The sequence below is a fragment of the Aplidium turbinatum genome, chromosome 10, assembly GCF_918807975.1.
Source record: "Aplidium turbinatum chromosome 10, kaAplTurb1.1, whole genome shotgun sequence".
Classification (NCBI taxonomy): domain Eukaryota; kingdom Metazoa; phylum Chordata; class Ascidiacea; order Aplousobranchia; family Polyclinidae; genus Aplidium; species Aplidium turbinatum.
Genome location: NC_137481.1, coordinates 15,466,055 through 15,481,564, shown reverse-complemented (window position 1 = coordinate 15,481,564; position 15,510 = coordinate 15,466,055). Strand labels below are relative to the sequence as shown.

Below are 15,510 nucleotides of genomic sequence, written 5' to 3'. Positions count from 1 at the left end.
TTTTTACAAGTTACGTTGACGCATGCGGCGTATGGTTTTTCGAACGTTTGCGTTTACGCTGACGGCGTCAATATTTTTTGTATGCGCGTACATCACTGTAATGTAGTCTGTCTAGGACTCTAGGGGTATGATTAGGCTACCTACAAAAATTAAACAAGCTAAATGTAATATTAAATATATTTATTATTAACCAAAGTTACAAGTTCTTATTCGGGAAATTGAAAATTGGTTAGAGACAGGCCTAGTTAAACGTCTTTTTGTCACCCCTCTCAAGGCATTGAGAACAGTCTCTGGACCTGAAACCATCACTACATTTTCATTGTAGCCTACAACTATTTCCAATCGTTGATATCTTACAATGTGCAAGTATCGTGTCAACCAAACTAGGCATTACATTGAAACTATTTAAAGTTTTTAAACCGTTGTCATAGCTGCATGCTTGCAATGACGAAAATTTTTCAATCCTGGGGTTAAATGATATTTCCGGAATAGGATCAGATCCGCTTTTTCTTCCTGCCAAGCAGGATTATTTTAGGGTTTGGTTACTAAGTTCAGTTTGTTTTTATTTCTGATTATCACAACGAAAAATAATATATGCCAAACATAGTGGAGGTCTAGAAAAAGGTAGAAGCGACAAAAAGCGAACATTATAACGTGCTTGATACCAAAAAGGTAGTTAGTTTAAAATATGGCACGGTCGGAACACCTTAGTATAAACACTCCTCAACAATCTTCACTGCACAACCAAGCATCGAAATAACCCTGATTGTAACAGCATTTAAACCACACTCCAGGCAATCTTTCCATACTCAACTCCTCGATATGTCATAACATTCATTTATCATCAAAACTAGACCTATTGTAAATTGGTACGCGAGCAAAATTACTTATTTAAATAGCCAGCTTTTGATAACAGTGCGCCATCCATAGCATTGATGATGGCATTCACATCAAATGTGTTCGGTGATTCGTTAAAATCTTTAACCAGGTCAGGATGTTCATTGTAGAAATACTGTATGAGATAGGAAAGTAATTGGGCATCGGTAATTGATAGACCCTCATCGTGGATGAAACCAGACATTAAAACAATTCCTAAAAAAAGAAAACATTTTATCAGGCTACGCAATGTTGGTTATTGTAATGCCACAGAAAATTTTACCAATTAGCCTCCACTGAAAACTTTACATATTAATCACAAGAACCAAATAATAAAAGAAGAAAAAAGTTCTAACTTTACCCCTTTGAATCACATGACTTAATGGCGCAGGGTTACGTACAAACATCACTCGCTGTCATGTTGAGTGTGAGGATCAACTTAACAACGCACACGAAGCTGTTCTATAGCATGGGCGCTTTTATGTAATATTGTTTTCGTAATCGCCATAATAACATTGATTACGTCTCTATTTCGTTGTTTATACAACAGGATATCCAATTAATAAATAGTTGATAGGAATGGCAGCTGAATCAATCGTGTTTCGACAAAAATTAATTTATTTCCACGTTATTCTAAGCAATAAAATCATAAAATAACAACTAAAAGCTATTGAAACCTATCATAACTAATTTCAACTTAAAAACTATATTTTCCACATTCCACCAACCTTTTCTTCGTTGGAGCTCAGTGTAATGTTTTAAAGTAAGCTGGCTGGGCGCATTGGCTTGGTGACGTTGGTAATTAATCAAAGAAGAGAAATGAAATTCGTGGTTAGCAAACTGACCAACGAACATTTCAAAGCCATCTTGACGAGGAACGGGGTAAACAAACTGCAAACAAAAAGTACATCACAGAGGTTCAAGCAATGCCTACCCAGACAGTAAATCCGTCATTTTACGTTGATTTAATGTCTGCAGAATGTAAAAATAACGGATTTTGCTGTCTGGGTACAAAAACTATATTGCAGAATTCATGATTACACTTGTCAACACATAATTTGGTGCAGGGAATGTTGGACTTATGTTAGGTTGTATTTGCGCGCTGATTGCAAAAAATGCATAACACAGCATAATGTCAAACACGATGTTTGCCGATTCCTACGAGTTCGAAATAATGAGGTAATAGGAAAAATGAGAAAAGGAAGACAGTGAACAAACATAATTTGGCAAAGACAGACTTAAAAATAGAAGATGATAACGATAGAAGGAAGTGGAGGAGTTGTGCCAGACAACTGGTCAACCCCGATATTTCGGGATGATGACCAGACTTCTTTGATGCAAAATGGAGAACGAGAGACACCCAAACAAGAATGTCATTGGACATTAGAACAGCTCCTAAACAAAATACTCACAATTGGATAGGCACTGGCAATCATTTCAATGGAATTATAAACGTCCGATGGTATGACAGCACAAACGGCATCTTTGTTCCCATAATGTTGGATCCACAGACTCTGGATCTCTTCCGAGCTCAATAGTTCGATCTTTTCTAAATTCATGATAGAATCCAACCCTTTTGATGCCTGAAACAAAAAAAGTTATAAGCTTTTTATAACAAGATAGAGATGACCTACAAAGCACAAAACTTTACAAAGAAAAGTAAAAAAAAATTTATTGAAAAATTCATTAGGTTGATTACAAAAATCTTATTGCTTTACAAACAAGAGTCAAACTTACCAGTTACTATTCCAAAAAAACAGCAAGTCATGCAGACACATGGGTTGCAGAAGTTTATACAGTATACAGTACACTGTATTAAAATTCAACCTTAAATGCTTTTTTATTAACACAAACATCACACAATACAAATTTTTTGTCGATCTTAATAATATTGTGTGCATAATTTGCTGACACATGCATCTGAAAAATATTATTTGCCAAAAGTGTACGCAAAACAGTTAAGCAGCCATAGCCAATAGCCATACCTACATTACACAAATGCTTACTGTGTTTTGTTTTAAATCTGATAGCTTGGAATCATTCCCTTGAGCTTTGTTAGAGACAAGTGTTTTGTTTTCTGCATCTGTGGGTTCATCCTTTTCCGAAGTAACCTTTGTAAATATATTCCAACAATAAAGTTGTGACATTTCCATACTAGGTGATGAACTAACGCTCTTTCAAATCTGGCGCAAGCGAGATCACTATTGGACCCCATAGTTGACATAAATGGAAACATGAATATGAATTACATTAATGAATAAAAAAAAATTTAAATTGAGAGCAAGCCAAGCAAACATGAATCAATTATGAAAATCAAACTCTGTATGCAGCCTACTACTGCACTGTTTGCATTCAGAGTGAGAACAATTTACATCATGGGTCAATTCTTTTTAAGTTCATTATATCTACATCTACTGTACTTTACAAAGAAAAAAAAACAATAGAATAAATTGACAATTGAAAAACACATCACAACCTAAAACCAAAGTGGGTTATATTCACTATTATGTCTTTTATATACCAGCAAACATCTATATATAGGATTGACCCATGATACAAGAGAATGATCTACAGAGGATACAAACTGATATGCATAAATCAACAATTAAACAAAAAACATCAGTAACCTCTCAAATCTCAAGTATACTCAAGTAGCTCTACACAAAATAAAAATTACATGACTTTAGACTCTTTTATTTCCTAAAAAATAATGTTTAAAAAACATTGTTAACTGCAGACAGTGGCCAATGTTTCAATCTTACAAATCTCTTTAGCGCAGTGAAAGGAAAATAGAGAATTGTCTTAAAGTTGGTTTTCAAGAGTGATAATAAGCACAATGAGAAAATGCACTTGAGGTTACTGGTGTTTTTTATTCACTTGTTAAACTAGTTTAGCCTGGTATTGGTTTGTAATAAATCAGCAACAGTCGCTATATGACACTAAAGATTATTGTTTTAACAAGAGATAAAGCTTTGGTAGAGAGTTTGCTTTGTTGAACCATAGAGAAATAAAACAGAGTAACCTTAGCGGGTTTAACATACTTTTTTACACACAAAAAAATGTTTGTCAAATGCCTGTAGTTTATACCTCATGTGATCTGTTTCCCACCGCATAATTTACTCGTAATCATTCCTGTATCATCTGTTCAGTTTGTGCTTTTCAGTCCAATTGTGTCGTTACAGTTGTAGTGCATAGTCAAATTTATCTTACGATTTTTCATTTTATGTATATTGCAGATTTAATTCCTGATGAGGACACACGTACAGTTTGATGAGGATAAACGTTTGAGTTTATTTTAACTATGTTATATTTTTTGTGTGTAAAAAAGTATGTTAAACTGCTAAGGTTACTGGTACTCTGTTTTATTTCTCTATGGTTTCATCAAGTGATTGTCAAAATCTTGCAAAAGATATTTAAACTCATGAAGCCAGTTAGCGCAACCACATTGAAATTAAGGCTGACCATTTCTAAAAGAGTAGCTCAAGTGTTAAACAATAAAATAATGACTAAACACTTACAGGAGTACGCATGGATTCCAGTAATTTCATGCGCCGCTGATATTCTGTAGGATCTATCCTGATTAATGAGTAAAAATAAACTGATAAAAGCATATATCAAAACGGCAACCTTGTGACATTGCTTAAAAACCACACACAGCAAAGTGATAAATGATAATTATCACGAAGCTATGGATTGATTATATACAATAATTAATTTACTTCTCCTCTGCATTAAGTGCTTTAAATTCACGTTTCTTTCAGCACCATTATTATAACAGCATAAAGAAGACTTATTCAGTGAGTGTTGTCTCAAAACAGTAAGCTGCTAGATCTACTACTACTAGAATGAATAAAATAAAAATGATGTAATGTGATACTAGATATTCCATTACGGTAATTTGACAATGGAGAGATTCTTCATAGCCTCATGTAAACCAGGTTATGATACAGAAAAACAGAAAATACAAACTTTACTACAAATTCTGTACAAATACTTTTCAACAATTTTAATCAACTTACTTTTCGAGTTTTTTTATTTTTTCAGCATACTTCTTGTAGTAAGGGTTTTTTTTAAGGTCTCTTTCATTAAAAGCATTTGCTGTTGGTTGTGTTGATGAAGAAGTTGTTGTTGCAAAAAATGCCAATAACTTTGTTCTGGCAAAACAATTATTATGAGAAATCGGCTACAGTATAAATAGATATGGTCAGTGGTCACTGTATCAGTGCTTCCACTTTCACAAAGCTAGATTACCACTTGTATTACCACATTTGTCCTCAGATTACCACATTTTTTACTTTGATTTTCTTCCCGATTGTAACCGTATTTCGACTTACTTTTACATTAACAAAGTGGCTATTTTTACCCACTTGTTGCCATGGTTACAATCAGGTGTTGCCAGAGTTAGGATTAAAGTTAGAAAGGGTTAAGGTAATGGTTAGACTTAGGAATAGGGTTAGGGTTTTGATCTTTACCAGAACTAAAAAAAAATTCCAAAATGAAAGTTTTTGTTTTCAACAGCTTTAAACTTTTCTCAAAATAGGAGAAAATTCCTTATCTGGCAACGCTATTATTTGGCTATATTTACACTAGGTATATAGTGTAAAATAAAGTCTAAAACAACTACTCAGTTTATTAACAGTAGCTAGGGACAGTGGCATAACGGGACGACTCGCTTTATTGATTTTTCTTGCGATATGGACACCTGGAGGGTCACTGCAAAATTTAAAAATTGGCAGAACTGCAAAAAGTTTTGTTTGCTTTTACGCAAATTCATTTTTAACAAATGAAATGCTATATTTTGCGCGAGGTTTAGGATGCTAGAACATCGACAGAACTTTGCTACAGCAGTGTGAAATTAACTACTGTTACCACTGTAGCGTGAAATCTATTGCTGCATTATTATGACTAGTAGGCCTATAGCATTACATAAGCATGATATCACATATTTTCATACATTTATTTTGGCAATACACACTTTGTACACTCGTAGACAGGTCAAACACGCTGCACCTGGGTATGCGACATATGGCGATAGACCTCAAGCTGTAGTTGCACCAAATTTTGTCATAACACTATGACCCTCCAGTGAGTTGTCCACCTTCTTTTTGAGTGAGCAATCCCCTACTTCTACGATCCCTAACAGTAGCCTACCGGTTGTTAACAGTTATTAAAACGTCCGAAATAAGTAAGCAAAGTATTGTACTTGACACCGCAGCTAGAATCTGAAAAACATCTTGACTATGAATATGGTCACCCTATACGTTCAAAGTCAAAAGTCAGGATGCATTCCAAAATCAAACTGAAAACAGCGGAACATGCTATTATAAGTAGTTTTTTGCATATCTGTTCGATTTCGGAAGACAACAGTTTAAATGCTCTTATTTATTGATAGTATTTTATGCCAAATTTTCAAAATTTATAATTTCCACATTTTGGCAACATTTACACACAAAATTTCCATGTTACCACAAATTTTTCATTACCACATTTTTACTACAAGCATGATGAAAATTCCACAATTGTGGTAATTACCACAAAAGTGGAAGCGCTGCACTGTATATCAATCACTGGAGCATGACACCATCTGCTCGTGCATGTTTTTGCAAAACATTACCTAATTTCACAAAGTTGATTAATAGTACCTTGATCTGGATGCCCCAAGCAATATAGGAAAAAGTCTAGTGTAATGCTGGCCATTCATCTTCAGAGAGAAATTGGATGACGGCTTTGTTGTGTACTCCTTCAGAAATGATTGGTAAGATTTCATGCACAAGCAAATGTTTACCGGCTACTTTAAAGTTAAATCAACTTACAAGTGGATTGAGATAAATATTACATACTACACCTACTGTATTACGCCAGTTGTCAAGCATTTATTTCAACTTTTTTAAGCATAGCCAACTGGCGAAAGAGTCAAAGAAAATTAACTAAATAAAAGTTAAAACATGTAAACACTGAACAACAGCGTTGCCACACGCCGGGCCACCGAATGAAAAACGGGTCGCTGCCACATGGTCGCTGCTCAACTTCCCCGAACATAACTTTATTTTACCAACACTTTTCCAACAATAGTTTAATCTAAAACAACTTCGGAATAGCTGAATGTAAACTTTAAAAATGGTTTTCTGAAAATTTTTGAAGTATGTTTCATTTGCCTGTTTCAGCATTCCAGGATCAAGATAATTTCTCAATCTGAAATTTTTGTCCTTAATTACGCCAAAATTTAATTGGGAACAAAGTTTACCATCTAGCAATTTTGGAAGCCACTTTGACATGAAAAAATTTAGCCCTTGCCACTGAAACCTCGAACCAATCAAAACATGTTATAAGAAGCTACCGTCCAATTATGACCTTTCTAGACCACCGTCATTCTGGCAGAATAATTTTGCTCGATCCGCCTAAAAAAACGATTCGTAAAACATTGCGCGGTAAATCATGCGATGAAAGCAGCAACACTCGGAAGCTGATAAAATAACTTCTCGTTATCACATCAAAGCAGGCCCGGATTAAGGTCAAATGGGGCCCCTGTGCTAATGAATTTTATGGGGGTCCTTACCAGCTTACGTGGAGCGTAATGGAAGTGAACTGGTTTTGCTTGCATAGGAAACCGAGCGTTGCTTAGGTAAGTTAGATAACTTTAAAATAGCACGTGATCGATGATTAAATAAGCATGTGCAAATTAAGTCAACAATGTTTACGTTATAATGGATGCAAAATCACACACATTAAATCAACGAAACCGTGCAAGGGAAAACATTGTAGCAAGGGACCACTGTTAGTACTGCACACTACACTGCAAATTGCAATGAAAGCTTATTCTGAATTTCTATTCTAAACTGCTCTTTCCTTCACTACTAACTACCAATACGATTTAGAAAACTAACATGAAATTCAGTCGAACGACTTTTTTCTGGCTTTTTTTGCTGCAAAGTCTTTGTTGCCAAAGAAAAATACAAGAATCATATTTTTATTTCACGTGAAGGGGGAGATATATTGATAAATGTGTTACTTTTTTTAGACAGAGGGACCCCACTTTTCTTAAATTTTTTTTCTTGAAATTTTATTTCAGGAAAAATTTGTTATTTTATTTATTTCATTTTTAAGAAAAGTGGGGCCCTTTGTCTGCGGGGCCAGGCGCGAATCTAAGAGTTTTTTTCGGGGGGGGCCAGAAAATTTAAAAATCAATTAAAAAGAAAGAAAAAGCTAAACAGATATGAACAATGATACTACGACATATACGATATGCTAGAAAATAGACATTAAAACAACCATTTTCATCAATTGTGATGCCGAGGGACTAATATCAGCTGTTTAGAAGCATATCAAACCATTTGATGCGGAAACATACAATTTTTCACAAAATTTCGGGGAGGGCCCGGGCCCCCTGGGCCCCCCCCATAAATCCGCGCCTGTGCGGGGCCCCTGTGCTTTAGCACACCCTAGCACAATGGTTAATCCAGGCCTGCATCAAAGCAAATGTTATATTTTTTCCATAGGAAAATGAACAGTAAACACAGAAATTTAAATAAAAAACACGACTTTAAAAGATAAAGCAAGTGCAATTGCGAAAAGTAAAACATAAAATCGTATATTAAGACTGCTGCTGTATGTGATGTGGCAAGAAAAGTAACCATCACAAAATCGTCTATAAAAGTACTTTCCCGAAATAATTTTCGGAATTTTCTTTTTGAATCATGTTCAGAATTAAATTTTCTTTCCAGGGGTGTCAATTTCGTGGTGCGACAGACCGCAGACAAAGGAAACGTGAGCAAAATGATTTAAAAATCGGGTTAAGCGTCTATAAAAATACTTTCCCGAAATAATTTTCGGAATTTTCTTTTTAAATCGCGTTCAGAATTAAATTTCCTTTCCAGGGGTGTCAATTTCGTGGTGCGGCAGACGAAGGAAACGCGAGCAGAAATGATTTAAAACTCGGGTAAATATCTTACGTATTTAAAAATAAATAGGAATTTTGACGTTTTGACACGCCTTCAATTAAGCGTCTATAAAAATACTTTTCCGGAATAATTTTCAGAACTTTCTTTTTGAATCGTGTTCAGAATTAAATTTCCTTTCCAGGGGTTTAATTTCGTGGTAGGCTACGGAAGACGAAGGAAACGCGAGCAGAATGATTAAATCACTCGTCCTTGTAGCAGACCTCACAATACCAGAACAGGTACCACTCGTCCCTGTATCAGACCTGATAAAACCACAAAAGGCACCATTTGCACCGAAACCAGACATCACAGCACCAGAACAGGCACCACTCGCACAGGAACCAGACATCATAGCTTCAATCATCACGCTTAATTGGAGGCGTGTCAAAACGTCAAAGTCTTTATTTATTTTTAAATGCGTAAGATATTTACCAGATTTTTAAATCATTCTGCTCGCGTTTCCTTCGTCTACCGCACCACGAAATTGACACCTCTGGAAAGAAAATTTAATTCTGAACACGATTCAAAAAGAAAATTTTGAAAATTATTTCGGAAACGTATTTTTATAGACACTTAATTGAAGGGTCTATAAACGTTAAAATTCCTATTTATTTTTAAATACGTAAGATATTTACCCGAGCTTTAAATCATTCTGCTCGCGTTTCCTTCGTCTGCCGCACCACGAAATTAACACCCCTGGAAAGGAAATTTAATTTTGAACACGATTCAAAATGAAAATTTTGAAAATTATTTCGGGAAAGTATTTTTATAGACGCTTAATTGAACCAGGGGCGCCGGAACGATTTTTGAATGGTGGGGGCAAGATTACAAAAAAGGGCACTTTTGTTTACTAAAAGGCCAATTTTTTTCTAGTTTTAAGATAAGATATAGCGATAATGCTAATCTATTAGCTCACTATGTATTGAGTAATGATAGCCTACAAGTGTCCGGTATACAAAGAAGGGCATTATGCTATGTTATAATGATGTAACCTACTGTCAAGCCTTAAAGCAGCCTGCGGCCATGGCCGCTAAGTAGTGCTTGAATGACCCATGGAATGACCGACGGTGTTACCTCCTCAATCGTCCAAGTTTGGCCGCCGGTCTCCTCAACAATTATTTTAATTTCGCAATAGAATGATCGTGGATTAACTGTCGAAAATATGTAGTAATAGGCTATCAAAGAGTGACGCAAAATTAGGTCAGCGCGTCATAATCGCCACTGTTGCATTGTGCGGGAATATTTGTTATTGATGGAATATATCCATCTGCGATCACCAGCGTTGTAGGCTAAGTCTTGTTTGTAATTTCCGACGTTTATTTTAACAAAGTCTTTATCCGAAGTGCTACTTTACGTCGGCTGGCAATATTGTCGTTTTTATGTCGATTCGATGTTGTCGGACATTGAATCGTTGTTAAAAAGGAGAACTAGGTTAGTTGACATCCGAGGGGAAAACATTTTTTGATCATATTTTGCAAAAATTATGCTTCTTTTAGTAATGTCCTTCACATCATTAAAATACTTATTTTATTACCTTGCCGTCATCGTCAACACATGTCGAACGTTGTTTTTCGTTGCTAAAAAAAATTTTAGGGGAGTGGCGAACTTCTTTTAAATCAACCACATTGGAGACACTCGTGCGAGTGTCGTTAGAATCTTAGATGGTCCGCAGTAGGCTACTGGATTACAATCCGGATAAAGCAGTTATTGGTGCAACGATTCTATTGTGGGACGTCGCCCAGGCCCAGACTTCAACAACACTAAGTGATCATTTTAGCATTGTTGCAAGTTTAATTCTATTTACTTGTGCTATCGTTATTTGTATTTTGGCCTCCAAGCACGCAGATTTGGCCGCCGAGAAGGAGCTCCCGGTAAGCCACGATGGCTGCCGAAAAAAAGCGAGTTTTACAGCCTGTAATGCGTTGCAAAATTTTGTGCCGTAAATATTATTTTGATGCAAAAATAAAAGATTATAATTAGGCTAAAAGCGAATAGCAGGAATTGTTATATTGCAAAGTGTGCAGTAGCTTACATGACTTTAAAAGGGCACCATTGCCCCCCCTGCCCCTCCATCTGCAGAAAAATTGGGGGCAGGGGGGACATCCGCCCCCCCTGCCCCCCGCTTCCGGCGCCCCTGAATTGAACGGTCTATAAACGTTAAAATCTCTATTTATTTTTAAATACGTAAGATATTTATCTCATTTTTAAATCATTTTGCTCGCGTTTCCTTCGTCTTCCGCACCACGAAATTGACACCACTGGAAAGAAAATTTAATTTTGAACACGATTTAAAAAGAAACTTCCGAAAATTATTTCGGGAAAGTATTTTTATAGACGTTTTTGTGATGCTTACTTTTCTTGCCAAATTACATATAGCAGTCTTAATATACGATTTTATGTCTTATATTTCGTAATTGCGCTTGCTTTATCTTTTACAAGTCGAGTTTTTTAATTAAATTTCTGTGTTTACTGTTCATTTGCCTATGGAAAAAAATGTAACATTTGCTTTGATGTGGTAAGGAGAAGTTATTTTATCAGCTTCTGAGTGTTGCTGCTTTCATCGCATTGTTAACCGCGCAATTTTTTACGGATCATTTTTTAGGCGGATCGAGCAAAATTATTCTGCCAGAATGACGGTGGTCCTTTCTAGCACTCAGCCAGAGAGTTAATGTTTTGAGCTTTATTTGGTAGTTACCGAAGAAACGGTGGGATGGTGATAAGGCGTTGGCTTTCCAATTATGCAAACCTGGTTCTACTACCGGCTAAGCTGGTTGTTGAAAACACCATAATTGCATAATTGCTGCAGGAAAGGCGGCCGAGGGAAAGGAACTGCTGGCCACCCTATTCTCCTTACCGCCGAAGGCTTAGTACAATGTGAACCTTATTTTCTTATACTCAGCATTTGAATCAAGTATGAGACCACCTTTACCTTTACAAAATAAAAAAAGAGTAGCCTAATGGTAGGGGGCTAATCGTACCCATGTCATGGAAATGACTACTTTCTAACCTCAACCCAACCAGCTGACAGAGAATCCATCACTTGATTTGCTTTGTATTAGGCCTATCTTTTCGCTCTTTTTCACGTCATGGAGAATGTGTAGCTTATGATTGATTGATTGGTTCGAGGTTTCAGTGGCAATGGCTGAATTTTTGCTTGTTAAAGTACCGTAGCCTACTAGCAAATTTATAAAACAGTAAACTATTACACATGACATTTTTCATTACAGCTCATGATTCTTCTTTGTTAATTCTGTAGGGACCCGTGATGAATATCCATTGTTTTCAAACTTGTGCAAAATGTTCACGTGTTGTGAACAAAAATAATTGATAAATCGTTTTCCACCTAATAACCCACAGCAGCTTTCACCAGTGATTCTGTTCAATAGTCTAGGCTACTAGCCATAACATAGCAGGACTCCATAAAAGATATTACGGAAACGTTAAAGCATTAATAAGAAACGTCAACGAAACGTTAAACATTTAATACAATTTGCATATGACCAATTGCCAAGTGATTAAAAGAAGTCAGTGGTTTAAAGCCCATACAGGTTTGCGAAACTGCCAGGATAAAGTTCTCAAAGAAGCTTTCTCAGTCTGAGGATAAAGATTCTCTTAATCAATCAATAACATTACAAATAGGCTACGCTCTTCTGGTGTAAATTAAGCTGAACTATCATAAGGTGTTTCCATGCGATAAATATTGCTTTTTTAACGTTACATCAATCAGATGAAACTGACTTTTTCACTGGGCAAGATCAGACAATGACTAGCATAGGTGTACGGGAAGCATATTTTTTGGGGGTGCGAAAGAATTCTTGCCCAAATATAATCAACTTTTGTTGGTTGATATTATTTTAAGCTTTGTTGGTTGGCATTATTTGTATCTTCCGAAAATTCTCTTTTTGAAGACTAAGGTGGGTGGTGTAGAATTTTGACGCAAATTCTACCATAGAGAATATCTTTCTCACTGGCGCCAAACAGTGGATCGGATTATTGTATGCGTCGCTTAGTTATACGGTTTTGAGACCTCCAACAATTAAGACAGAGTCACAAGTCAAGTAGATTGAGTTTAAACACGGTCTTGAGTTCTGTTAGTTTATTGTGGCAGAAAGGTTGCAAGGACGCAAGTTTACAAGTTTGGCCACAAGGTCACAAGTTTGTTTAACAAATTTAGTGCGCAGATATCCTTCAATCCTAAGTAGAGCTGGTGTAAGGGACAGTTGATGTAAAGGACAGTTCAGTCGACTCACCAAAGCAGGGCTTGAAGTGATAAATCCGTACAAACAATAATCCAAATGAATTACAGCAAATAATTCAACTAGTGCATCCTTATTCAAAAAGAATGCAAAATTTACAATTAGAAAATGGTCAAGAAATATTTAACATAACCTTTCTCAATTTATGAAGGATTAACATTAAACAGCTCACTTTACAAAATGCAGCTAATATAAACTCAAGAGAATTTCGTCTATACTTTCATGAGTAGCCTACATAAATGTTCATTTCGTTGAACTATAATGCTGATGTAGCAAAACACAGAGAGGCCTTATTATTTAAAGAAAAAGTGTGGAAAAAATAACTTCAAATACTATGCCTTGATTGAAGTAAGCAAGCGGATAACAATTGTTCGCTAACGTTGATATTGCATCTTTCAAGATGTGACAAAGGCTTCGAAGAGATAACACGCTGCGCCGGTATTCAAAGTCACACACAGACAAATGTCATTTAGACGTTGAATTAACGTTGGCCATGCTATGCCAACGTTTAAATGGATGATAGCAGATGCCAACCAATTTTCAGCCGCACAATGACATAAATTGTTTTTTTTACAGAAGTAAAAGTTAAAAATAGCGTTTCTGAAGCAACAAAATACAGATTCTGCTGCCTTTTTATTAGTTAGGCCTTACAAACCCAGTCTCTTGTCTAAAAACTGACAGCAATCTATTATTTAAACTTGTTTTTCGGAAAGAATAAAGGATTGCTAAAATGTAATTGTTTTTGTACAATGCGATGGACGACCAAAGAGGGATATGAATTTAAATAAACGCAAGCTTTATGTTTGTAAATGTAACGTAATAATCTATTAACACAAAGACACCGTTGGCTTGTTAGAGGTTTTTTAGAAACAACAAGCATCGCTTGGTCTTCTGATACTTGACATGATATTCAAGGCGGTTATAAAATTAACAGGTAGGTAGGTATGAATTCTTGCCCAAATGTGAAATCTTGCCCAAATTTTCGACAGATTGGGGGTGCGATTGCACCCCCTGCTCGTACACCTATGATGACTAGCCTACCTTTTTATAGGCCTACAATGGTAGAACACAGAAGTCGGAACCACTAACTTCATTCCTTTGAGGCAGCAAACGAAAAAGCGGTAGCCACTAAATTTAACGTAACAACGTTTGTAAGAGCTTGTAAAGCATGAACCAGTCAGAACATGTTTAATTGGCTATCATCCAATTGTGACTCTTTTTGTACTCAGCCAGAGAGGTGATCAATGCTTTGAACGTGGTTTGATAATTACAGAAGAAAACATAGAGTTATGACAGGATTGACACGGGTGGGAATCGAACACACGTCATCCAAATGTATTCCCTAGCCCTAACCCTCTAGGACACGCTGACTACGGCGGAACGTTCGCTAAATTTACTTTCAATCAGAACTGCGTTAGCGTTTTTTCTCTGTTCTACCTCTAGGCCAGTGTTTCCCAAACTTTTTTTTAATAGCGCCCCCCTGGACAACGAACAGAGTATCAAACGCCCCCTTTGACAAAAAAAGTAAAATCAAAGTTATTTTCCATTTATCACAACTTAAAGTCCAACTCTAATGATCCGGATGAGGTTGGTGCAATGTCATCAGCCTCTTGATATCGCGTTCCAGTTTGGATAGGAACAATCTTAAGTCTCCCAGTCTAACTATGTCAAGACGGTTTCTTTTGTTATCCAGACGCGTTGTTAGTGAAAGCACGCTTCACCAAGTATGAGCTGGGAAAGGCAATGATGAAAACTTTGACCCGATTCCACACGTGAGCTCTAGGGTATTTCTCTTTGATTTGGTTCTGTAGCCAGAACGATTGATACGAGATATTGAACTTCGGTTTGAGTGCAAAATCGCTTTGCAATGTTATCAGTTCCTCCTCAAGAATTCCATGTTCGGAAATATGATTGAATGGGTCGATTATCCAGTCATGGATTTCTAACAGGCATACATTCTGGAATCGAACTCCCATGCCTTTGTGTACTTCTTGAGGATGATTGCTGTACGTCTCTACATTAACATCAGAAATGCCTTTGTCACTCGTATCAAGTTGATGCAAGCTTGAGAATTGGAAAACTTCTCGTCTAGCTAAATCTCGTTGATACAACACGAGCTTATTTCGTTACCCTGAAGGGATAATTTTAATTCATTAAATTTGGAAAATATGCCTGACAAGTAGGCAATATCATTTCTCACAACCAGGACGTCATTTGCAAGGCCAGGGTCACAACTATTTAGAAATTCTACGATGGTTTCAAACAGGGAATAAAATCGTGCAAGGCAATTTTTCTTGGAAAGCCATCGTACTTCGGTGTGGAGTAGTAGCCTATATACGCTCAAAAGCTTTATCCTTTTCATTGCACAATCGTTTGAATAAGCGTGTATTCAGAGCGTGCGCTTTAGTTTTATTCACAGCTTTGATGACAGTCTTCAAAGA

At 36.3% G+C, this 15,510-nt stretch overlaps 1 protein-coding gene across 1 annotated transcript; it reads right to left on the bottom strand.

Moving 5' to 3' along the window:
- Positions 1-91: 91 nt before the first annotated feature.
- Positions 92-6,790, bottom strand: LOC145778535 (ATP synthase mitochondrial F1 complex assembly factor 1-like). Its single transcript, XM_082590034.1, has 7 exons — positions 6,519-6,790; positions 4,896-5,030; positions 4,395-4,452; positions 2,883-2,987; positions 2,289-2,459; positions 1,605-1,767; positions 92-1,092 (listed from the first exon to the last, which is right to left on the bottom strand). Exons 1-7 carry the CDS (start codon positions 6,641-6,643, stop codon positions 884-886), a joined length of 966 nt encoding a protein of 321 aa, XP_082446160.1. The 5' UTR covers positions 6,644-6,790; the 3' UTR covers positions 92-883.
- Between the last annotated feature and the right edge of the window lie 8,720 nt (positions 6,791-15,510).